This window comes from Conger conger, chromosome 3, assembly GCF_963514075.1.
Source record: "Conger conger chromosome 3, fConCon1.1, whole genome shotgun sequence".
Classification (NCBI taxonomy): domain Eukaryota; kingdom Metazoa; phylum Chordata; class Actinopteri; order Anguilliformes; family Congridae; genus Conger; species Conger conger.
The window spans coordinates 69,378,640-69,404,693 of record NC_083762.1 but is presented as its reverse complement, the minus strand read 5'-3'; the positions used below and the strand labels follow the sequence as shown (position 1 = coordinate 69,404,693).

Here is a 26,054-nt window from a genome sequence, read left to right as displayed (position 1 = left end):
AAGCGACTGTGTGAACTAGCACAATTTTAGGGAGAGGTATTAACCGCCCCATTCTACCACCTCCCCTTTCTAAATCAGCTAGCTAATTAAGTAAAGACGGAGAGGGAGAGGTAGTAAGAGTAAATGATTGACTGGTGACTGACGGATTGGGAATGTTACACCTGTAACAGTTCATATGTGCGAGCCTGTCCCCTGCAAAAAAATAAAAGTTGACAACGCAACGGTTACGTGGATCTAGAGTTGCGTAGGGTTTTATTTTGTTCTCAAGGGCAAGGAACACGTGAAAAGGGGCAGAATACATGAAGAAATATTTTTTATTCGTCGTCACTTGAAATGTGAAAATGTCAACCTGTACTTTGACAAGGGTCAAGTTTTTGTTATTAAAAGAAGAAGAATTGAATTGCTCCAGTGTAAGGCAAGAATAAACGGTCTAAATTCCCGACCAATTATTAAACGTGCTATCCGTTTGGAGTGGATTCAAAACCGGAACCGGTCAATCGGAGAAAGGGAAAATGTACAGTTTCAAGCATTTGAGGATAAGCTACAACATTCGGAACTATTCCCACGGATTTTGAATGGACCTCTATTGACAAAATACACCTCACTCCCGCTGTCTGTTCAAGGACCTTTGACGCCTTCTCGGTCATTTTCACGCAGAGCTAGCGAGCTAACATTCGCTTCTGTTAAAATCTGGTCCACATAGACCCCGAACTGTTTTTTCTTCGCTAGCTAAGTGTAAATAGAATATGCTACAGTAGAACAGCCTGTAAGATACAGCTATAGGATATAGTCTTTATAACCCTTTAGACTGAAGTCTATCCTTACCTTTTCATTGTTACATTAGGCTACAGTAGACTTTTTATTAGCTCAATTAATGCAAGAAGCAGTGTGCTTCAAACCTGCTTAACTGAACTTGTGAATTAAGTGTAGCCTAATTTGGATAGATTTCAGTAGCCTATTAATATTATTTTCGTGTGCGATGTGGAATGACAGGAGCTGTGGTTGCACTGTGTGGTTTCGAAATTTTGACCTGTACCTTGGTTTCGGCTAATCAATACCGGCGATGGATATTATGGACTTAAACATAATAAATTGTTGTTAATAAATACAAAGAAGGGGGAAAAGAAGAAAAGAAAATTCAAAAAAGAAGTTAATATACAGAGAGCTTTTCACTTTGTGTCCCTTTTGGAACCTTAACAATGGGGATTAAGCTTCAAGTTATTCTAGGAATGTTTCAGTTCGTCCTGGTTACCAGAATGCCCACGTCTTATGCCAAGGTATGTGACATTATATTATATATTATATATATATATATATTATATTATATTATATTTATATATATATATATCTCCTCCAAATGCAAGACATTGCCAGGACTCGTAACGGTCGTTGCAATACTGATTTGGTTCTGTGCTTATATTGGCAACTTCTGGAACAATTTACTGCTTCATCGTAAAACACTGTCCTTTTGTGAAATGAATGTCACGGTACATAGTGTGTTAATGGCTCCGAACATTTACGAGTTTCATGTTTATTTACCCTTGCGGTCACTGACATTTGTCATCGTAAACGTGTTTCTTCCATTCTAAACTGGTGTGCCATATAGTGTTCAGCTTATACGCATTTATTACCATGTTAAATGTATGGCCACCATGCGACTGTTGCAAGTAACTGGCATGTACTTAGTATCAAATACTGAGCGGAGCCGATGGTGTACGTGACTACACAGTGATAGCTAAAAGCATTATCTCTCACCAGACAGTCGCTAAATTCACATACCAAGTTGCACATTTTATTTACGTCTACCGCCGTTCTTTCAAGAACATGTAGTTCTGTTTTGTCGTGGATTATCCCCTTGGCATTGTATGAAAACCTGCTCGAATCAACAGAGTTCAGACGGGTGATTTTACATCTGTGACCCAGGAGATTTTATTGTTTTCAACTATTGAAACCTTTTTTGTCTATCCAAGAATTTTGTTCATGATTTATAACTTGAATTATTAGGTGACAGGAGCATGGGCTATCTATAGGCTGTATTGCCCATGTGTGCACCCATTTCTTAAAATGATCGCTGTATTTGTACACTGGTTCTGTTATTTTGGTTGTCCTAACAGACTCCTTACCTACCTAGGAAACTACAAACCACATGTCCAGAGTCCCATAATACTCCAGACACATGTCCGATGACTACCCAGTGTAGCACTTATAGTCACACCTCTATCTGCCCTTGCATCTGGCCCTGTAGTTGTGCACAGCTGCTGTGTGTGTGTCTGCATTACAAAAATGATGTGCGGCTCCAGATTTGAGTGCCATTTATTGTATCTGAGCACATCTCTCTCCTTCCCTCTAATTATTTGTAGCAGCGGTGGGTTGTCTTGCGTAATGAGCCAGTGGGACCTAGGGGAGCTCTAATGTTCTCATGGTAATGACTGTGTTATTGTGATGGCTGGCATGGAGGTCAGTACAGAGACTGGACTCTCCTCTACATCAGGTGCCACATTCTGCATGCTCCCCAAAACGTCATTCTCATTTCGCTTTAACAGGAAACTGTTATATATATGTAAACTGCCCACATGCCCCCCACCCCCATTTTGTATTTCTTTCACTACCTCTTTTTATTATCTGTTAATACACATTGTCTCATTATAAGAGCTCTGTGAAATAGACAGCTGGATGTCCTTATATACTAATATATGAATATTGCATGTTCAAATTGGTTCAAACGCTGTCAGCACTAATGTATTTATTAGACTCATTTTTTAGACTTATTGGTCTTCTGCTGCTATCTACTTAAGAGGTTTGAAGCGTTTTGTGTTCAGAAATGTTCTTCTGCATACCACTGTTGTAATGTGTGGTTATTTGCCTTACTGTCACCTTACTGTCAGCTTTGACCAGTTTGGCCCTTCTCCGCTGACCTCTCTCATTTACAAGGCTTTTTTTCCTGCAGAACTGCTGCTCACTGGATGTTTTTAGTTTTTCACACATTCTCAGTGAACTCTAGAGACTGTTCGGCATGAAAATCTCAGGAGATCAGCAGTTTCTGAGATATTCAAAGCACCCTGTCTGGTACTAACAATCATTCCACGGTCAAAGTCACTTAGATCACATTTTTCCTCATACTGATGGTTGATGTGAACATTAACTGAAGCCCCTAACCCATATCTGCATGATTTTATGCATTGCACTGCTGCCACATAATTGGCTGATAAGATCACATGAATAAGTAGGTGTACAGGTGTTCATAATGAAGTGCTCAGTGAGTGTATATGTTGCCAATAACTGTCAGTTTTAAATAATGATTGACAGGATACTATTTTATACAGAATGATTTATAATCCTTAATTTCACATTTAATTCTTCAGATAAATGTCAGACATAGCTTCCACTACTGTCTAGTTTGCCAATAAATCAGCATGTGGCTTTTCACAACTTTTAACTCATGAAAGAAGGTTGCATGAGGACAGAAGGTGTTTTTGTTATATTTATAATTGGTTATATGGCCGTAATGAAGTTGCACAATACAGTGACTATTACATTTTGAGATAAGGAATAAAATTCCTCCTAACAAGTAACAAATGGCAATGCATGTCTTTGCTGAAGTGTGGTTGGCGACCTGAACATTTGTCTTCGTTGTCATTGAGCTGAGGTAGTCATATTAACTGCTGATAATCAAAGAGCAGGCCAAAGCTGAAGTTTAGACACTCCTCTTGTACCATCCAGACCTGGCTGAAATGTGTAATTGTTTTTGGATTCAAATACTTTTCTGTGTTCGATTGATCTTGCCTGGTGCAATTGAGCCAACCAGGAGGACCAGAAGGCGGGGGTTTGCACTATTTGAGAGTATTTAATAGGTTCTAATACACCGACAAGCTCAGTAAAGCAAATAAAAAAAGAAAAATCCTAAATCAAAACGGATTACGTATTTGACCCAGGTCTGGTACCTTTACCAACGACTCCCACCTGCTGTGCTGCTCGAGAGCTGGTTCCTAACTAAGGAGAGGTACATCACTCACTGGTGACTGCTGGTCATGAGAAGTGGCCCAGGGAGCATCTGGGGGGCATTTATGCAGTGGTAACCCAAGGAACCCAAAACGAATTATGTTCAGCCAGCCCCAGTGGGATGAACTCAATTGTGTTCTGCTGCTGCAGTCTTTCGTTCTCAGTCAGCTAATGACGTAGCTTAGACACCGGTATTAATGACGCCGAGGCTATAGGGCTCAGCTTGTGCTTCTGGTGAGCACTATTACCGGCTGAGTCACACAGGAGCTATAAATGACTGCTCCAGTTAATGTCAGTTTGTAAAAGTATATTTTAAATTTTAGAGTGTCATGAAAGCCAAGACAGTTTTCTGGGATAGATGATGTGAAGCACATTTTCTTTTCATAGAAAAAGAGCTAGCTCGCTGACAATGGTCAAAGTTTAGGACATCATTTTACTTAGGTAGTTGTCCCAATGCCCTGAACCTTCTTTGAGCAGTTGCTTGCTTGTTTCCACCTTCAAGCTATGACAGAGCTGCATAAAATTGTGTATTTAAATAGATATTGAAAGAATTTGTGTGACAAATTACATGAAGGATTATTATCACAGTGACAAGTTATGCTCAGGAATTCTTCATAAAATGAAAATATTTTGCTTAAGACTGAGCTGAAGATCTCTGGAAATCTCTGGTTATTTATGTTTCTCTGATGAAAATGCCACTATAGTTCTGTGAAGGGTTGCATGTTGTCAGACAAACCGTGTCCAAATAACACTTTGTTGAAAAGTCTTTACTGCCCATATATGTCCTCCCACAAGTCTTGGGTTATCTGGGCTGCTTGCATTTTTTCAGGACCGTCCCATTTATATAACAGCATATGTGCTGATCAGGTTGGTTTGAACACCTGGTATTCTTGCAGCCATCTGGTCCTGTGACCATTTCTTAGCCTATTTCTTAGCCATCTAATTTGCTGGATAGCATGTGGTTTTGTTGGAGTGATAGACAGTGGTCATACAGTGGCAGGCATTTTTACAGTGGGGTGCAAAAATTTGGGCACCCCTGGTTTAAATGTCTGTTCCAATGTATCTGTATGTGATCGAAAGCAAACCTGAACTCTAAATGGCATAGTAGTTAAACATGAGACCTTCCTGCAAATTATAAAGCAAGATTGCTTTTAATCTTCATTTTTTTACTGTTTATAAATTATAGCCAAAAGAAAAGGGCCCTGTGCAAAAGTCTGGGAATCCTTTTGGATTATTCTTTGTTACATTTTAAAAAGATGATTACTTAGGCCCAGACTCAGGTGATTTACTTGTTAGGGCTTCAGAGCACCAGGGCATACCTCGAAATCGACCATGAACTACCACCAGGAAAGACAGATGAAGGTCTTGGAATGGCCACCACAGTCCCCTGACTTGGTGAATATTTCTGAACTAGAGGTGTTCTGCCAGGACGAATGGGGAAAAATTCCAAAAGCAAGAATATAAAGACTCTTAGCTGGTTACAGGAAGCATTTACACAGTGTTATAGTTTCCCAAGGAGGAGTTACAAAGCATTAACTGATAGGGTTCCCAGAACCAATGGTGCCAATACAGTACGTAATGTTTTTCTTCAACAAATTGTTAAGTTATTGTGTCATTTGGACAATATATGAATATTTTGTTGGTGAAATAGGGACAGTTTTTGTTACTGTGAGACATTGTGCATCACTGTCTCTCATGTGCTTAGTGCACCACACGGTCCTGGCCCCAAATTCATCACCATATAATCGTCGAACTTGCACACAGTTTCCAAATGCTTTTCAGAAGCCCACGTACAGTCAATGGGTGACATCACAGTCACTTTGTCCATATACTTTATACAGTCTATGGTCCAGACCAGCATTTTCATACAACTGACCACTGACCACTGACCACCATTTTCATACAACTGACCACTATCATTCATCCCTAATAACTTACCATGTGTTGGCTCGCACCACAAAAAACAATGGCCTGTCAGGGAATCAGTTGTGTCATTAACGCAAACTCACATTTGTTTCAAAGCAAATAAATTGTGTCCTAATTTGTGACAGTAAAAATACATTTATTAACTCCTTATCTTTTTTTTTTAAATAACCATGTCTTCAACGCTAACCAAAAAGTATCCATTGTAGCCTAAAACATACAAATGATTTGTCTATCTGGCAGTTGACAGACATGAGTTTATATGTGTACTGCTTTATAGATATATTGCTGTTTTTTGGATCACTATGAAGGTTTTGTTAGTTAGTCACGTCCTAGTAATGTGTCAAACCCTCTAGGGTTTAGAGTCCAACAGCTCCTGGCCTGGCACCATCCCCACCCTAGCATCTGGGCTATCATTCATTAGAGATAATTAAAGAGACGTTGTGTATACGTGCCTATGAGCACAGCTGACTGAGTGACGTCCGTGCAGATGCACACAGTCCTCGGTAATGAACTCTGGTTTGATGGTGTGTGCCTCTGTGTTTCTGTAATGCACTGTGTGCGTTTAGAACCAGTGATTCAGCTCAGTTTAATTCAGACTGACATCAGGATGGCTAGATGCCTGCAATGTTTAGACAGTAATAATGGTGAAAATAGTGTACACATGTATACAGCAACAGAGTACTGATGGTAATGATTCTGATTATGTCCATTAAGACGTTGTGAACAATAATTGTCCATTGTTCGTCTCCTTGCCCTCCAGCTACATCAGTGGGGACTTGTCGTGTGTCAGGCTGGTTGGTAATTTAAATTTGGTCAGGTTTGGGGGTTCTTGAGCGGTTAACATGGTTGACTTCCAATGTTATGTTGAAACATGGAAATCAAGTTCAATGCAGCCTGAAGTGACTGTTGATGTTATATCTTATACTGTATGTAGCATATGCACAGTCTATGGCTAGTTTTATAGTACAGTACATCCTAGTACAGTTGGTATTAATGGAGTAGACAGTCGTGGATTCCAACTGTTGGCTCATAATATACACTCACCAGCTACTTTATTAGGTTGGAGGCACAACTGTTTGTTAATGCAAATTGCCTGCTCCTTCAAACAGCAAATCATGAGGCTGCAAGAGGTTTCGATTTTTGTTCGACTAAGCATTAGAATGGGCAAGATGTGTGATCTAAGTGACATTGACTGTGGTATGATTCGTTGTGCCAGATCAGATGTGGCAGTTCCAGGCTTTCAGCACCTCAGAAACAGGTTAGTGGTGAAGTGCTGACAATGAATATTGGATTGGAAGCACTGCCCATGTGTGCTTTTCCTCCTACTTGTCAAACCACCAACACACTGTTTGCTTGGGTGATTCATGCTCTGAAAGGGGTGATGTGAGGCATGGTGTCCCACAGGGGTCTGTGCTTGGGCCTCTGTTGTTCGGCCTGTATATGCTCCAACTTTCTGTCGTTATCAACCTTGGATTTTATTATTACGCTGATGACACACAAATACACTGCTTACTTCCCACAAAACCATAGATGACAACACCCCGCCTTAAACTGAACCCTAAAAAGGATTTCCGGTTGAGTCCAGGCACATTCTGAAAGTTCCCATGTTTAGACGCTAATTCGATGGTCATTTTAAGCCATTAGAAACTATTTTAAAAATCTGGGAAATATAATGGATCTTGAGCTGTCTAATACCGACATTAACTCGGTAGTCAACACATCTTACTGAACTGGCTGAACTTTTAGTGGTTCCTCTTTGTCAATTAAAAACAGTTGAGGGAAGAGCTTTTAGCTGCTCTGCACCGTGCCTCTGGAATTCTATCTCATGCCATATTAGAGGTGCAGCTACAATTGGCTTTTTTAAATCGTGTCTTAAGTCTTACTTGTTTTCCTGTGCTATTCCTCTTAGTTTGGACTTCTTAGCCTGTTTATTTATTATACTTGATTGTTAAGCGCCCTGGGATGTATGCATAAAGAGCACTATATAAGAGTTATTGTATTGTATTGTATTGTATTTTACTTGAATTGTGCAGCATGAATTTGTGGCAGAAATATCCGCTGGAACTGCATGATGGTATTGAGTCATCATGGACTGAAATTGCTAAAGAATGTATTCCAGTAACTTATTGAATTCATGCCTCAAATAATTCAGGCTGGAAGCGAATGTGGTTTTATTGGTTTTCTTACATTTCTTTACATTTTAAAATTCTTTTTCTTCTTTTTTTTTTTTTTTAAAACACACTAATTAACACAAAATAATCATTTAATCAAGAACTTAAACTAATGAAACAAAGACATCAGAAGAATGAAAACAAACTTAAAGAAAGAGTGGTTACAAAATATTCCAAAAGGACCTTACAAAACTTAACAAAATCAATTTCAACAATAAAGAAACTAAGGTGAATTAAAAGACACGAAAATAGTAAAGAAGGAAGTCCATTCCGCTCAGGTTTGGTTGTCCCGAGAGGCTTCTGTGTCCCTTCTGTGTCCCTTGGGGGGGTGGACTAGGCTGGAAGCGAATGGGCGTCCTATGCGGTACTAGATAGGTGTACCTAATCAAGGTTTTTTAACAATGAATGATGGGAGTGTAGCGCTTTGGTGTTCCGGTTAGGGTTGCCGAATTGGGCATGGGGGGGTGTTACAAGTTGCACAATGGCCCCAGTGCTGTGGGGGTGGGAGGGGTGGGGTGGCTGACTCTTCACTCACATTGCAACACAGTGAGCTGTCCTAGTGTTACTGACCGAGCTGGCTCTCAGCACACTCACATGTGCACCCGCCCTCCCACATTGACATGGACTGGGTAACCTTTGTGCCCTACGCATCTGTGCTCACACACGAGGAGGGCTTGAGCCGCATGGAGAACGGGTGTGTGCAGACCACGGGCAGATTCATACACTCTGTGTCAGGCAGGTGCAAACCTATACCTGAACACTACTCACCCCCTGCGCTGGTGTGGTAGAGCGTAGCGTGATCATAATGTGATTTTAATCTGTATGGTGCAGTTCAGCTGGACTAATTCAGAGTCCATGAGGTCTTTTTCGGATAGGAAATAACCAACTGTAACCAATAAATTACTTATTGTGACCATTGAATCTCAGTATGAAGTTTTGATACGATCCCAGATGCACTTTCTCATCTGTGGCCCTGTGTGGTGTATTAGGAGTTTGGGTCATGGTCTGTTTGACTGTAATCATTCATTTGTACGAACCCAAGGAGCCCTCGTCCCTCCCGTTGCTGCATTGCGGTTGACCTGGGTCGCGGTTCCTCCTCGATTTCTGTGCAGCTGTGATTAACGTTATGTTCCTTCGCTCAGTCTGAGCGAGCTGTCGTCTGTCTTTCCTGTGTGTTTGTGCACCCGTCCGTGTCCGAGTACGCCTGATGAGGGTCCCTTGCATACCTGTGTGTTTGTGTAGATGTGTGCGTCCGTGGTGGAGGGGATGGCGGCGTGGAGTGCATTCCGACAGATTTTATCAGACGAGGGCCAAGGTGAAGACTAGTCTGTTTCATATGCAAATGCCCAGCATGTGACTTCTTTATGAGCTGAGCACCTCATATCTGGCGGTTGGATGTAAGTCCAGCAACTTTATTGTCTGTGTATAGCAGTGTCCGGGTAGTGTTGGGCAGTCAGTTTGAGAGCGTGGTAATACATTTAGAAGCATAGATTCTACAGGCGTACTTGCACGTACACACGCGACTGTGTATGAAAACCTACTTAAAACTTGACTACTGTCATGATGATTTAACTCCTATTTGCGAAGACATGAGCATCTATTTGCTGAAGTGGCAACTTGCACAAATATGAAAGATGTTTTTGCCCTTTGTAAAAACATGGGCCAGATCAAGTGAGCGTTCCAAGTGAACCAGTGTCTTCCCACCGCAATTTTTCTTCGATGTACAACACACAGGAAGAGAAACAAATGAAAGTGAAAGATACAGAAGCAATCTAAAGGCACACTGAAATAGAAAGGGGGGTATCAGGCTTCAGCCCAATTTTTTGGCCTGTGTAGCTGTTCGAGTCGTTGTTGTTTTTTTGTCATTTTCCAGGAAGAGATGTGGTCTCTGTAGTAATCGATAGCGAGGGAGAGGGTGGTGCTACTAACTGGGGGAAGTGCCATACAGTTTGGAACACGAGAGATAAACTGAAATGGCATGCAGCCTAACAAAGAGAACCTAGATTATACGCTGTACACAGATATTGCGGTCTGAATTTGATAAATGATTCATTCATAATACATTTCTGTGTCTCATTTGAAACGTATTTAGCTGCCAGCCTTATGTGGAATGACTTACAGATTTTAACATGTAGAAAAGACATGTTGACTTTCTCCTCATCAAATACACAGATACCACATACAAGCATACACAAATCTACAGGCAGATAGTCTAGTGTGTACACGCAGATCACACTCAGAGATTGTGAGACTTTTCTCTCAGAGAGCCACACATGCATTTGCTCACAAACAAACTGGGCATAGCCAGAAATGAAAGGAGAGAAGAGAAAGGGGCAAAGTCTACATTCTCTTGGTAGTGGCCTTGTGCCAAAGACAGGACTTAACCATGTGTGTGCGCATGCGTGTGTGTGTGCGCGCGTGTGCACACTGGTGAAAGCATGACAGAGTCAGTATGTGCATGCATTATGGTTAAGATAAGGTTATGCCCCCCTTCGTAGACTCTCAGTGAGCACTTTATGAGGTAGACCTGTACACCAGCTTGTTAATGCAAATATTTCATCAGCCAACCATGTGGCAGCAACTAAAAGCATGCAGATATGGTCAAGAGGTTCAGCTGTTGCTCAGACCAAATGTCAGAACGGGGAAGAAATGTGATCTAAGTGACTTTGACTGTGGAATTGTTGTTGGTGCCAGACAGGGTGGTTTGCGTATCTCAGAAACTGCTGATCTCCTGTGATTTTCATGCTCAACAGTCTCTAGAGTTTGCAGAGAAAATACATCCATTGTCAGAGGAGAAGGGCCAGATTGGTCGAAGGAAGGTGACAGGAAGGTGACAGTAACGCAAATAACCACACATTACAACAGTGATATGCTGAAGAGCATCTCTGAACGTGTCAAACCTCTAAGTGGATAGGCTACAGTAGCAGAAGACCAATAAGTCTAATAAATACCTAATAAAGTGCTCACCGAGTGTATATTGAAGCATTAACAGGAGAAAAGGATGGCCCATCCCTATTTTTTTCAAATGTACAGGGATGCAACTGATGCAGTATTTTCATAGATAACCATCTTTTGCAATTCCATTTTTCCAAGGAAACTGGACTTGTGCTGAACAGCTTCCCCAGGGATATAAATATAACTGCCCTCATTTAAAGTAAAACTTGCTTTGTCATCGATCCTCTTTTCTGTCATTATTCTTTCTGCTTCCATCCATATTCCTGCCTCTCACCCTGCTCTGGTGAATGCTATTGAGATTGTTCATTATGATTGTTCAGATTTATCGTCACTTTATTTTAGAAAGACATTTGAATGCAGTGTACCCTTGTACCCTTGATCTATCTGTTTCCTTTGCTTTTCTTCTCCCAAGTGATTCTCTATCAGTTGCTCCAGACAAGCTCATCTGCTCATTACCGTTTCCATAACAGCCCCTCAGATGGGTGAATCTGATTTATATCCTGGTCCTCTGAGAAATAGATTTCTGTCTTTTATGAACACCGTCTATTGCAGCTGTATAATTTCCACAATTGATTCAGGGCAGCAGTGTACCATGTTAATGGGGTTCTTTTTCTCATAAACCTGTCAATTAGCTGCATGGTCATGGCCCTGCAGCCCACACCGATATCTTCCATTTTGTTCATCACACTGATGTTGTCAGTATGAATTGTGTTTTTTCGCCTCTCTCCCTCCCTTCTCTCAACTTGACATTCTTCTCTCTGTCCTCTTGTCTTCCAGCTGGCTCACTGGCAGCCTGCCGAAAATCACAGATCCAGAGAAGGTACCGGTCTCAGTGTCGGCACTGCTGCGTGCATTTGCTGAGTAGTTGGAATGTGAAGTGCCTGTGTTTTGTAAGCAGTGGGAAAGTATGTATGTGTTTGCATGTGTGTACATTTTGAGGCGAGTTTGCATGTGTACATGTGGCAGGAGAGTGCTGTTTCTGTTGGATTCTGGATTAGGCTGTAGGACAAAAGGATTACAGGAACCACTACAGGACCAGAAATCTGATCTACAGCATTACACTGGTCAGGGAGGGAGACGGAGGGAGATGGCATCTGGTACTCAACATGCTTTATGCTACCTGTTTGCACCTAATGGCTATGGATTTCTAGATTTGTGAAATATTGCATCCCAGTCACAGCTAAAACTGTATCTGAAGGTTTAATCCAGATGGGATGCCATTTTCACAGCCTATTAACAGAAACACACATAAAAGGCCAATTGTAGCATCAAAAACTGTTTATTCTCTCCCTCCATCCTTAATTCATATTTCTCAGTCTTTCGTTCACTTGAGTGAGTGAGTGAGTGAGTGGTGTGTGAGTGAGTCAGTGATGCATGGATATATACGCATTGACTGACTCTCAGTGGTGCGCGACTGTGGGAGTAAGTGATGTCATGCCTCTCTCTTCCAGTGCTGAAATGGCTGGAGGTGTACAGTATGAGTGGGTGCCAGCCGAGGGAGACCCTGGTGGAGGTGTGGAGGGAGTTCCCCAGGGAGACCCAGCACCTCTTCCTGCCCTCCTGCGTTGCCCTTCGCCGCTGCGGGGGCTGCTGCTCCGATGAAGCCCTGGAGTGCGTGCCCTCACAATCCTACACGCTCACCGTGGAGGTACGTGCACCCGGAAAAACGCTCGCTTGCTTTACCTACTTAGGGGAGACCCATCGTGTCCGTTGTTGCGTGGGTCCGTTGGTGGCTGTAAAGTCATGAAGTTGTTTGATGGCTGGGAAGCAAACTGTCTGCCCCATACAGTGTAAGTCCAGTTTAAGACAAATTAAGTCCTGACGCATTTGGTGGAGTCATGGGCATCTTCCGTCTCTGTTTCTTTGCCAGGCGATGTTTTTCCCCTCAGATACCTGCACTCCTTGATAGGATAAGATATATTTATTGAACCCTGTGGGGTAATTTGTCCTCTGTATTTGACCCATCCTAGTCATGTAGGAGTAGTAATCAGCAACAGTGTAGCACCTGGGGACCGACTTCAGTTCTGAGACCAGTGCCCTTCGTCAAGGGCAAAGGCAGGAGGACACGTGCTATGCCACCGTACCTGCCCCTCAATGGCAAAGTTTGCGGTGTAGCAATCCACAATAGCATGGTCACACACGGTTCACCTCACCTGTGCATGAACAGTTGGTCTTCTGTCGGAGCTCTGAGTGCAGCGCATGGTCCTACCAGGTCACATGCTGTGTGAAAATAATAACTTATGTGAAAGGATTTGCACTACATTACGTTACGTTATTGCGATTTGGCAGACGCTCTTATCCAGAGCGACGTACAGTTTATTAGACTAAGCAGGAGACAATCCTCCCCTGGAGCAATACAGGGTTAAGGGCCTTGCTCAAGGGCCCAACGGCTGTGCGGATCTTATTGTGGCTACACCGGGATTGGACCTTGCGTGTCCCAGGCATTTACCCTAACCACTACGCTACAGGCCGCCACGTTGAAGCGACGCTGGTAGAGTGTCCATGTTTCACAGTCGTAGAGAAGTGTGGAGATGCACACTTGTGTGAGGTCCTTGTGCAAGAGTGTAATGCTCAGGAGGAAGATTATGAAGAGGATTGATGCAGCCCTGCCTCACACTAGACCCTCCTCCAAAGGGGTTTGGGTTCCTGTCCAGCATTCCTTGGTCCTTGCTGAGCCCATCAGTCCAGAGAGGGCAGGGTCTTGGGCCATGGATGGTCTTTACACCATCATTTGGCATTTGGCAGGAGGCAGTTCTTTATGACAAAGCCCACACTATGTAGGTGTTGTCTTTCTTGGGGGTATCTCTTCAAGAAAAAGTTGTAGCCTCCTCCTTTCTCCCCTGAGTGAACCTTACTCAGAAGTCTTTGCTGAGAGCAACAGTATCAATGTTATATCGCTTAAGCTCTGTCATGATAGGCCAGCCTTGTTGGTTTGTTTTTGACCACCAGGGCAGAATGTCCCCATAGATGCGGTAGCCTATCCAGAAGGATTAGGGTTGGCAATGTCTAGGTCGCCTTTTCTAGACATATCCCCGGAAGAAGCGGATTACATTATTGGCATTTTGGCAGACGCTCTTATCCAGAGTGACTGCCAAAATGCCAATAATGTAATCAAGCGGATGTGCTTGGTCCACCACTTCTTCACTGTAGGGAGGTGTGGTCCGGTGTCCAGGATGACTATCACCTCACAGCTGTAGGAGGCTGCCAGAACTCTATGGTGTTCCTAGCCTTTGTCTTCCCAGACTTACCCACAAGGCAGTGGGACAGTGGTTGGCTGATTCCATGGACTGTCCACAACATGTGGGCCCACACGTCATACCTCTAGGGAGCACTGCAGCTGCAAGATCCCCTGCCACGGCATCCAGGGGCCGTGTGGGCACCTACTTACCATGTGTGGCCACTGGGGGGCCTGGCAGGAGTCTTGGTGAAGGAGAGGCTATGTACTGGCATGGGCGTGGGGCGACATGGTGCGCTGGTCGGCACCTTGCATGGCAGCCAATCGCTGTCGGTGTGTGAGTGTGTGTATGAATGGGTGAATGAGAAGCATCAATTGTACAGCGCTTTGGATAAAGGCGCTATATAAATGCCAACCATTTACCATTTACTGGCAAGAGCAAGGCAAGGCTACTTTACAGATCACCACAAGGGCTAGTCAGCAATAGATAAATAAAACCAAGAAGCGACTACGCATTTTTGAGCCATGGGTTCCCTTGACAGATTTATCACACTCTGTTCCCGTAGGGATTTTGATCTCTGTCGTTAACATACGCTTAAAAGAGTTTCACATTTTTGTCAATTTACATTTCATTTAAAAACAATGAGTTTTGAAGCTATTCTCTGCTTACAAAAGTTAAGTTGCTATACTGAAGCTACAACAGTAATGTGGCCTGCAACCAGGCTGGTATGAAACCTGAGTAGTGGCCGGTGAAATATGAGCGTTGTTGTTGTTTCAATGTAGCAACTGGTAAGGAACTTGCTTTTTAAAGCATATAACAGCATTGAAGTATATGGTTGAGACATTAACAGATGCAGTTTAACTCATAGAACAAAACATGAAACTCTCTTAAGCGTATGTTAACCACAGACTTTATATTCGACAGAAATCCAAATCCCTATGGGAAACAGCATGGGAAATCTGCCAAGGGAGCCCATGGTAGAAAAACTGTCGGGTTGGCCTACAAAAATACATCATCACTGTAACACTCTATCGTGAGCTGAAAACGAGAGGGTTGCAAGCAGGTGTGAAGAAGCCATTCACCTTCCCCCTGACTACCTTCTGCTGCACTAGAGCACATCACAGCGCCCTGAGGATGCACACACTCACACACACTCACACACACACACACACACATTCTCTCTTTTTGAAGCAGTAGGGAAAGAGGGAGGGCGAGAGGAAGTGTAGTGGTCTTATCTCCTCTCACACACTAGCACCTGCTGTGCAAAGTCGGTTTGCTGAATCACGGTTAAAACTGCCCAATGCGAACACCAGTGAGTGCCGGGCTTCCAATGATTTATGGGCTGTGACATGGCACTATAACAGCCACTGGTGCCCGTGTCTGTTCCCCATAGCTGATGAAGACGACCTACCTGAAGCACGAGCTGGTGCAGATGCCATTCACTGAGCACAGCCAGTGTGAGTGCAGGTGAGCAAACACACATCATTACACAAAACAGTCCATGCATACACATGCACATGAAGCTGTCCCTGTTAATTGTTAGAAACAGTGAAAGTCCATTATTATACACTTATCCTCAGCTGTTTTTCCCGAACATATGTTTACTATTGAAATATTGTCCCACTGTTACCCCTGTCATTATAATGTTGTCTTCATCCATGGGTCCTTTAAGGTATTAAAGTAAGCAACGATGATCTATAATACCTGACGTGTTTATGTGACGGGGCATGTCAGAACATCATAGCTGATGTCATTTTTGACATGGCATTTTTCCATCCCTCTCTGTGAGCTCTCATTCTTTCTCTCATGCTCTCTCTCTCTCACTCTCTCTTTCTCTCGCTCTCTCCTCCTCTCCCCATGCAGACCAAAAAAAGACGTTCAGCTAGTGCCTGTAAGGTAAGCGCCCTGTCTGTTTTGTGCCGCCTGACTGTATGTGTGTGGGGTGGTTATTTTCCTACCGATCTCCCACGAGACGATTCTCTCTTCACGCACCATTGATTCCATGGAGACATGGGCTTCCTCTTGTGCTCACAGGGTGTGCTGAGAAAGAGAGATTAGAGTGCTGCACTGCAAGGCTCTCTGCATTTCCAGTGAAGAACTCTCAGCCCATGAAGGACAACTTCTATTTTAGATTTTCTGAGAGTTTTGTTTCACATCTAGGTGTAGGCCTGAGCCAACTTAAATTTGGACGTATGTTTTGTGCGGTCACAAGTTATCAGGCCTTATTCTGAGCCAGGGACAGCTATGTGTTTCATAAATTTCCACAAAATAACAGCTGTTTTTTGTCTTGAAAGTGCTCCAATAAAATAATTTATTTTAAATAGTGTTGTGACTTCTTCTTTGATTTAAATGTACAGTTGAAAGCTTGGGAATTGCCTGTCTTGGGCAGCACCTTAAAAAAAAATTAAGCCGTTTGCAACACGGATAGGTTCAATTATTTACAACAGCAACAAAATTTATTGTGGAGAAATTGTGGGCTATTCAGCTTTACTTGGAGGGGCCTCCTCCTGCTCCTTTAGGAGATTTCCGTTAATGGGCTGAGGTAGGACTTAAAAGCCTGTAGTTTTGACTTTCTCCAACCTCTGCTTGATAACAGCAGTGTTTTCGATATGGAAGATTTCACTTCTAGACGAAACAGTGCTGGCCCATGAAACAAGCGGCTCTGATGAAAGGCTGTGGAGGAGAGGAATGGCCGTTGAGGGAGTGTCTCTGTCTTGAAGGCAGGAACAAAGCCCAGTGAGGAAAGGGAGACAGAAGGGGAGAGGCAAATCCAAACGAAAGAAAAGCGGAAAAATCAAACCATCGTACGGTGATTTTTGAAAATACCTTAGTAAGGCAAGGGCTGCACACTTTCCATCCCAATTTTGTCTGGGGTAAAATATACACTCACCAAGCCCTTTATTAGGAACATTATGATTACTTTATTATGTCTACTTATTAATGCGAATATCTAATCAGCCAATTGTGTGGCAGCAGTACAATGCTTACAATCATGTAGATATGGGTCAGGAGCTTCAGTTAATGTTCACATCAACCATCAGAATGGAGAGAAAATGTGATCTAAGTGACTTTGACCATGGAATGATTGTTGGTGGCAGACAGGGTGGTTTGAATATCTCAGAAACTGATCTCCTGGGATTTTCACACACACAATTCTCTAGAGTTTGCAAAGAATGGTGCAAAAAACAAAAGAAAATCCAGAGAGCAGCAGTTCTGCAGACAGAATCGCCTTGTTAATGAGAGACGTCAGAGGAGAATGGCCAGAATGGTCAAAGCTGACAGGAAGGTGACTGTGACACAAATACCCACACATTACAACAGTGGTATCCAGAAGAGCATCTATGAACACCCAATACATCATAACACTTAAGTGGATAGGCTACAGCAGTAGAAGTCTAAAAAAAGAAGTCTAATAAATACCTAGTGCTCGGTGAGTGTATATGTATACATCAGTTTCACATTGCTGAAGTAGAAGTAATGCTTGAAAGTCAGCCTTTGTCTTACCTAATTAACTTGAACCCTAATCCTGCATGTCTTGGCCTCAGTGTCCGTGACACTGACTGCATTTGCACTGCATTGCTTGCCCATCTAACATGTAACAGTCTCACAGTTGCGTTGTGATGTTGCAATGACTTCATGCCATTTCTTATTGATTTTTAAGATATGAATATTTTTTTAAGTCATTATAATTTGTTGTTATGTTTGGTAATACAACTGGATTCCAAACAGTGTGGAATGTGTATGTGTCCTTGTGTGTGTGTGTTTGTGTGTGTTCATGGAATCATGCATATGTTTGTGCTATGGTCTGGCTTATTTTGTTTCGAGAATTCAGCCGTTTCCAGTTTATAGTCTGAAGTGGGTAGTTTTCTTTCCTTACATGAACAGAAGTGACTCTTTTTCAGAGGCCTTGTTGCTCAGCCCCATCCATCACTTGTCGCTCCCCCCAATTGAAATTGTGTCAGGTGTGAAATTGGGCTAATTTGGTTGAAAAGTTCTCTCTGTCTCTTACTCTGAGTGCAGGCTTTTCTGCACATACAATGATTGATTTTTTCCACTCAATTTAGTCATTCAACTGTGCTTTTCGCTCACAGACCTTGATTTAATTAACTTCCAAATTGGGGAAGAAAAGCGAAAACTGGTGAACTGGAGTTTCAGCAGGGCTGTAAACCCCCCCCCCCCCCGTTCTGGCAGTAAGTTGTGTGTGTGTGTGTCCCTCTGTCCTGACATAGCCTTCCTCCAGCCACCCCTGGACCACAGTGCCCGCCCTGTCCCGGGCGAAGGAGGGTGCTCGACCAACAGTCGTGCCACTGCCGCTGCACTCAGAGCCAGGACAGCTGCAGACAGAGAGGGAGACACCTCAACCAGCAAAGCTGCAGGTTCGATAAGACTGCCTCCATCGGCACACCTGTAGACATTAGATGCTTAGACGATGTTAAAATAAGCAACACATCCAGTAGGAATAAACTTAAAATGTTTGTGGGGCGGCCTGTAGCGTAGTGTTAAGGTACATGACTGGGACCCACAAGGTCGGTGGTTCGATCCCCGGTGTAGCCACAATAAGATCCGCACAGCTGTTGGGCCTTAACCCTGCGTAGCTCCAGGAGAGGATTGTCTCCTGCTTAGTCTAATCAACTGTACGTCGCTCTGGATAAGAGCATCTGCCAAATGCCATTAATGTAATATGTTTTAGACTCAGTGTTCTTCTGCTGCAGTAGCCCATCCACTTCAAGGTTCAACATGTTGTGTGTTCAGAGATGCTCTTCTGCATACCACAGTAATGGTTATTTGAGTTTGAGTTGTTGCATTCCTGTCAGCCTGAACTGGTCTGGCCATTCTGCTCTGACCTCTCTCATTAACAAGGTATTTCCACAAACGGAACTGCCGCTCTCTGGATGTTTTTTTGTTTTTCATACCATTCTCTGATAGACTCTAGAGACTGGTGTGCGTGAAAATCTCTGGAGATACTCAAACGACCTGGTCTGACACCAACAATCATTCCATCGCTAATGACACATAGATCACATTTCTTCCCCATTTTAATGTTTGGTCTGAACAACAACTGAACCTCTTGACCATGTGTACATACTTCTATGCATTGAGTTAATGCCACACGATTGGTGTACAGGTCTGCCTAATAAGGTGGTCTCTCATGGTGCTCATTTAAACAATTTGTAACCAATCTGTGATAGTCCAAAGAGTAGAGGTGAAAACAGCTTTCTATTTGCAGCTGACTGTTCAGACAGCTTTATTGTCTAGAATTTTAAGAGTAGGAATTCAGCTGAAACCGCACCTGTGTAATAATTTAAAGGGGAAGTCTGATCGAAATTCTGAACTTGATACCTTTTTATTATATGTATCCAGTATTTAAATGCATAGCTTTCATTATTGACTGGAGGAGGGTCAGGTTCAAGGCTTATAGGACACAGTTTGGCGTGGGTAATTGTGCACATAAGTATTTGATGTATAGCGTGAAAGCATATCCCATTTGAATTTCTGGGCTGGATTTTCCTGTAACCCTGCAATTTAAGCCTTGGTTGTACAGACGTCTTGCAGGCAAAGCCCAAGAATTCCCTGGTCTCCGCTTATGGCTATATACAGTGCCATGAAAAAGTCAATGCTCCCTTCCAGATTTCCTTTATTTTGTATTTTTCAGACTGAATAGTTTCAGATCTTTAGACAAAATGTAATATTAAAATAGGGAACATGGGTAAACACAAAACATATTTTTTAAATTACCATTACATTTCTTTAATGAAACAAATTATCAAACACCATCAAAGTATCACAAAATGGCAAACAATTGGAACAGTGGTGAACATTCCCAGGAGTGGCTGGCCTGCCAAAATTCCTCCAAGCCACACATAACTTTTTTTCTTTAAATCAATAAAAAAATAATTGTGTTTATTCGAGTTCCCTTTGTCTACTATTACTTCTCTAAAGATCTGAAACCATTCCAGCATGAAAAATATGCAAAAACAGTGGAAATCAGGACAGGACTGTATTTAGACTGCACCACTATTTAGAGTGTAGAGCCTCCAATGAATTTAATCGGAATTGGATATTAACAGAAAAGCTTGAAATATGATGCTCAATAACATACACTGCAGTGTCCCACCCGGAATTACTGTATGACGTCCAGCCATGGTCTGTTCAGACAGTTACGTAAAACCGTTGTCAGGGTGGATAGATTCAATCTGGATGTGACTAGGGAAGAATGAATTTGAGGTGCATTCCAAGTTACCCTCCTCTTTTCTGATTTCCCACTTTCTCTACTGACCAGCATGTTGTAAATAATGGGTGACTCAGTCTACAGAGCATACCCTATGAGCACTGATCAGAGACCTGTAACTCAAAATGTTATTATGGAACTGTTCTCACTCCCGCCTCTCCTGTCCTCTTCTGTTTCAGATGTGAGGCGATACGGCGCTGATGGGCTGGACTCACTCTGCCTCGTGCCAACGTGATAAGACGATGGTTTTGTGACAGAGCGGAGATTTAGTGATGAGGGAGGGGACTGATGGGTCGGTGTGGCCAAACCAGAACACTCACATCCCTTTAGCCCCCTCAACTCCCAAAACATCATCAACAAGTAGTCTGACATAAATATATATGTGTATATTATCTACTCATCACAAAGCTTTGGAGCATTTTGCTGCTAAACTGGGCTGTGTCAGGCGTGATGCCATAAGCAACTGAGAGGATCTTTCGCCATGAGTAAGTGGAAGGATCAAAAGAGATGCAATAAACGTATTCTGGAGAGCGGAGCCACAGGACTGTGCCAGTAGACTGCAAACATAGAGGAATATGTGGAGGGACTCGTGTCACGCCGTGTATTTCCCCGGAAGAGCCGTCCGTTTCCCGTTCCGCCTTGCGGTGCGCTGCGGTCCCTTTAAGGTACCGTGCACTGTCTGCCACAAATTGCCCAACTCAGTCATTGGAAATGGAGCAGATTCAATATCAGGCCATATCTGCAGCTTTCCTGATTCACCGTTGCCAGGTTCCACTCCGATATCTGCTGCCGTTGCATGAACAAGGTTTCCAAACGCATCGTGAAGTCAGATGAGCATGTGACACAACCGTTGAGCCTAACTGGAAGGAGTTATCAGTACTAAAACGATTACAGTAAATGACACGGTGATGATGCTGTGATAGACTCTGGAGTGCGCCCAGACAAATGTCAGAAGGGTAAAGATTCCTCCTCCTAATTCGGGCATTAAAAGCTAAGTCACATGTCCATCTGACCACGTGGCATTCCATCAGTACCAGAGCGGTCCGCTGCCCTGGGCCCACAGCAGAGTTTGGAGGGTGAAGCACTAGGTCAGTATGTGGACGTATTGGGGGCAGGGCAGTGACAAAGGTGAGAGGAGCTCTTCCGAATATTTTCACAAGTGTGTGTGTAGACCTGTTTTATGTTCAACACAGTTGAGAAATATTTCCAGGGTGCCCCAAACTGTTCTTTATTCAATATTCTCATTTTTAGATTAACATGTGCCTGTAGTATATCAGTATCAAGACTCACACACTCACACACACACACACACACCCACACATACTCTCTCTCTCTTTTTCTCTCTTTCTCGCTCTCTTATATAGTCACAGGCATGTGCAGAATTTACCATTAGATTCATTTTCACTGGGTCTTTAGTTTCAGGTGAACAAATTTCAATGGGAGTCTGTGTGGTCCTCACATTGATATCTGTACAAACCTGTGTGTGCTGCCTCTCATTCATTGTCTCTGCATATGAGTCCATCAAATGGGCACAAACTCCATCAATGAATCTCTCATTTGGGGTCTGTTGTTTGAGTTTGCTTAGTCTTTTCTCTTTCCTTGTGGCAATGAAAGAGCTTTTAACTTCAGCTAAGCAGTGAGGGGAATGCCAATAACGAGGAGGCCTGGCTGTTTCCCACTGACATACACACACACACACGCACACACACACACACACACACACTCACACACACACACACATGCACGCACACACACACACACACACACACAAACATTTATTCACTTTACTCTCAGTGATATGCACAAACACATAATGTTCTATTCCCCATCTTTCTAGGGACCATTGACATCTGTTAAAAAAAGTTTGGCACTTTAATACACAGACACATTTCTCTCTTAATATTCAAATGAAAGATGTACTTTCAGGATATCTTGGAAACACTGTGACATAAAGAAAGACAACACACAGGTAACCATAAGCTTTTCTTGATGTAATTATGACTGAAAAAAGGAAAATATATTTAAATTTATATGAATATATATTTGCAAGAGATATGAGTTTGGGTGATTACATATTTTTTTAATGTCATTTTTATGTTGCGTTTAAACTTAAACAAGCTTTGTTTTTTTTTTTATATTGAATATTTGTGTGCATGTGTGTGTGTGTGTGTGCGTGTGTGTGTTATTTGTTTTTTGTTTGTCATTAATCCGTCTCCTTTAAGAAGCTCTCTGGGTGGCTGACCATGTACACAAAAGGCATCCAGAGAATCTGCCTGCATTTCTGAGTTGAATTTAAAGCCCATGGTTTAGAAGCAAGGGAAAGCAGTTCTGTATGAAACTTGGCCCCCTTTTTTATTTTATCAGAGATAGAAAGAAATGTCCAGAACTGGCCCTGTACATTAAGTAACCATTCCCTTTCAGTGCCCACTCCTTGTTCTATCTTACACACTCAGATAACACTTCCTTATTTTTACAGGTATTTGCTTTTTAGGTGCTGTGACTTTTCAACAGAATTAATCAGTGTTAAAAAAAAAACAATCTTCAAGATGGCCAAAGTTTAAATTGTGAGTACTGTGCCTTAGATTATCATCTAAAAAAGGCTAACTGAGGAAGAATCATTGTAAAGAAATGTGCCCAATATGTGTCTGGGAGGGAAAGTGAGTAATAACAACACAAGATGGTAAAATACTATGAAATATCATTTTAAAGTTGCCCTATAGGGCATTACATGCATGGCCCAGTGCAGGCCATATAATATGACTTGTTTCCTTTGATCCTTATGTTTGTGAGGGACAGTAGAGTCAGCTACCAGTCTCTGATAAGCAACTATAAAGATAAGAACTTGTGCTGTTATACAGCTCATGACTATAGTAGAAATCTAAGATTGCATTCTTTAACTGATAATTTGGGGTAGTAACTCTCAAAGTTTCTTTGTGGAAACATCACTCAGATGACCACTCTGACCCACAAACACCTATTTAAAAGAGTATGCATGGCTGATTGTAGAGTGCATTATAGAGATTGGTCTCTCTCTCTCTCTCTCTCTCTCTCTCTCTCTCTCTCTCATAAAGAATACACCTTTGTAAGCTGCTTTGCAAAAAGGCATCTGCCAAATTTGGATACAGGATACATTCAGACAAATTTTGTTTATGAACAGAACATCACCATCTCCAACAAACTGTTATTATGCCTTACAACATGCTATATTTACTGCCTAGTGGAATACCTAACCTAGGACAACTTTCAATACTTAAACCCCCCTGTAATTCATTTATACAGCAGCCTTTTACTGGAGCAATAGAGAAACAATATCTTGCTCCAGGATAGTGACTGACCTGGGATTCTAGTCCACATTGTTCGTGTCCAAAGTCCAGTGTCCTAACGAGCACTGCCCTCATAGACAACATTGTCAGCTTCAGGCTGTAGAGATCATATCCTCCACTAACTAAATGGAGGAGTAATGTATGCATTGTACATGTATAGAAATGGGGCTAGAGATTTTTTCTTTAAAATGTAAATGTTACCCAAGCTCTGGGAGTTTCACCAGTGGTGCTATAAACTAGGATTTCTATCTATGTGGAGATGAGTTTTATCACATTTTATCCTCCCCCTGACAGATGAAATGTAAGAGGTGTCCTCGAATCTCTGTTTCAGTACTTGGATGTGTTTCCTTATAACCGCACTATAATTAGCCGTAATCCTTTCTTTGTCCCCTTCTTTCTGTCTTTTTTCATTGATCTCCTATTTAGAGATTCTCCAGTACAACCCCAGTGACCTCTCATTAGCAGCTGTGTCTCCCTCTTAAGCTGTCCCAGGCTTTTCGTTTTAATAGCTTCTGCTTTCTTCTCCCATCGCCTCCTCTTCCCGCTCTTTACCAACGCAACATCCCCGCCCCCCCCACTCCCCGTTTCGTGACTCTCTATCACCCCCACCCCGTCTCTACATTGCCAGAATACACAGAGATCAGGAGGCTTGCAGTGTAACCCACTTTCTCTTCCTATGTCATAATTTATTCATCTGGCAAAAGTTCTAATCCCATTCCGGAACCATTTAGGCAACTGGGTTTTAGAGCTGGATTTTAGGGCAGCAATCACGGGGCCCCCGTCTGTGACTCGCATCCACAGCCCTCTAGTGTGGGCAGGTCCAAGCCTTAACTTTTGCTGGGTTTGGAGGGGGGTAACAGCGGGAAACAAAATGAGGCACTGCTGACAACCGAATAAATGTGTGTTTTAATACCAGTGTTGGGGTGGATAAAATGTTTATATTTATTGTTATTTATCTCGTTTGACTCCTCCACATGAGTATTCATTTTTGCTTACTTAGACATTTGTAACATTTTTTTTAAAAGTTAATTTCACTCACATCACACAAATGAAAGCCTCACTAACGGGACATTGCACAAGACGTATTGTAACAGGTATTCTGTCCATTGTCCTGGCTGATCTCTATAAAAAATAAGTGTGTAAATCCACATGCAATATTTGGGACAAGTACAATATGTACCAAGGTGGAATTTACACACTGCAGTTGAATGCCTTTGAAAGAATGTGTTGACACTGACTTTCTGTCTCCACAAATATGCCCAATGTACAGCAGGCACTCAGAGGCACTGTCTGTATGGAGTTTGTCGGCTTGTTAGTAACAGGAGATTTGTACTGAGCAGAAACAACACAGAACTGTCGTGCCAGCTTGGTGATATGAACATACTGCTTGCTCTCTGCTTCCCTCACACACACACAAAAAAAAAACACAATTTAGCGTAGAATAACTCTAGCACCTAATGACTTGTGTATTATCCAGTGAACTTAGGTAATTTAAAAGTTCTATATAATGTCAGTCTTATTACCACCTCAGATTTAGAAGTGTTGAATAGAAAAGGTCTTAGATTGTCATGCTCAGTTTCAATCAACCCCCAACTCCAATCTATATATTCAGTGTATGTATGCATATAATGATGATATGATTAATATTATTGCTGCTACACCATCTGTGCCCTATTTGATGTCTGTGCAAGTGTACAAATTGTGTTTGTCAGTTATGTTACATTATGATGGTATTATTAATCATTTAAATGTGAATGTGACCAAGAATATTATTGGTGTTGATACATGAGTAACAGTGATGTTAATAGTAGAAAATGATACAAGGTTCAATATGTTATTAAAGGAAATGGATTATTTTTGAAAATGGTTGTCACGAGGGTTGTTTCTACCCTGCATTGTCTGTGTCCTTGTCCTAATCTCTCTCTGCACCACTCCTTCCATCTCTCACATTTCATCCCCCTGCCTTTTCCCCTCTCCCTCCCTCCCCATCCCTCGCTCCACAGCAATTTTAGTTGTAATGAAAGACAAACAATGCGATAATTAGGCAAGCTTCCTGGGAGTAAAGGATGAGCAGTAATGAAATGAAAAATAATATTGTCCCTCTCCCCCTCTAGCTTGCCTTTATAATGCTGAGTCAATGTCTCAGAAACACTTGAGTGTGCCTGTGTGTGTTTCAGTACCAAAGAATTAATGCAAGAGTGTGTGCCAAGCTGATACCATCCTACCTGTCTGTTGTGAATTCGGGGCATTTTGCCAGTGCTAAATATAGCGGCCT

General features: G+C 42.4%; 1 protein-coding gene across 4 annotated transcripts; it reads left to right on the top strand.

The window, feature by feature from the left end:
- Positions 1–7: 7 nt before the first annotated feature.
- vegfba (vascular endothelial growth factor Ba) lies at positions 8–25,643 on the top strand. Of its 4 annotated transcripts, XR_009708337.1 has the most exons (9): positions 8–1,277; positions 11,829–11,871; positions 12,503–12,699; positions 15,621–15,694; positions 16,091–16,123; positions 16,948–17,031; positions 18,457–18,603; positions 20,636–22,425; positions 22,933–25,643. XR_009708337.1 is itself a non-coding variant. In XM_061236048.1 (8 exons), exons 1-8 carry the CDS (start codon positions 1,200–1,202, stop codon positions 20,655–20,657), a joined length of 678 nt encoding a protein of 225 aa, XP_061092032.1. In that variant the 5' UTR covers positions 8–1,199; the 3' UTR covers positions 20,658–25,643. The 4 variants fall into 4 exon arrangements, 3 of the variants coding, with proteins under 3 accessions (XP_061092032.1, XP_061092033.1, XP_061092034.1); XM_061236048.1 differs by having other exon boundaries at positions 20,636–25,643; XM_061236049.1 differs by lacking the exon at positions 16,948–17,031 and having other exon boundaries at positions 20,636–25,643.
- Positions 25,644–26,054: the final 411 nt, after the last annotated feature.

Excerpts from the sequence above, each read along its gene's own strand:
- vegfba (XM_061236048.1), top strand. The coding sequence starts at position 1,200 with ATGGGGATTAAGCTTCAAGTTATTCTAGGAATGTTTCAGTTCGTCCTG. Across the intron at positions 12,700-15,620 it reads CCTACACGCTCACCGTGGAG|CTGATGAAGACGACCTACCT; the intron begins GTACGTGCACCC and ends TGTTCCCCATAG. Across the intron at positions 16,124-16,947 it reads GTTCAGCTAGTGCCTGTAAG|GCAGGAACAAAGCCCAGTGA; the intron begins GTAAGCGCCCTG and ends TCTGTCTTGAAG.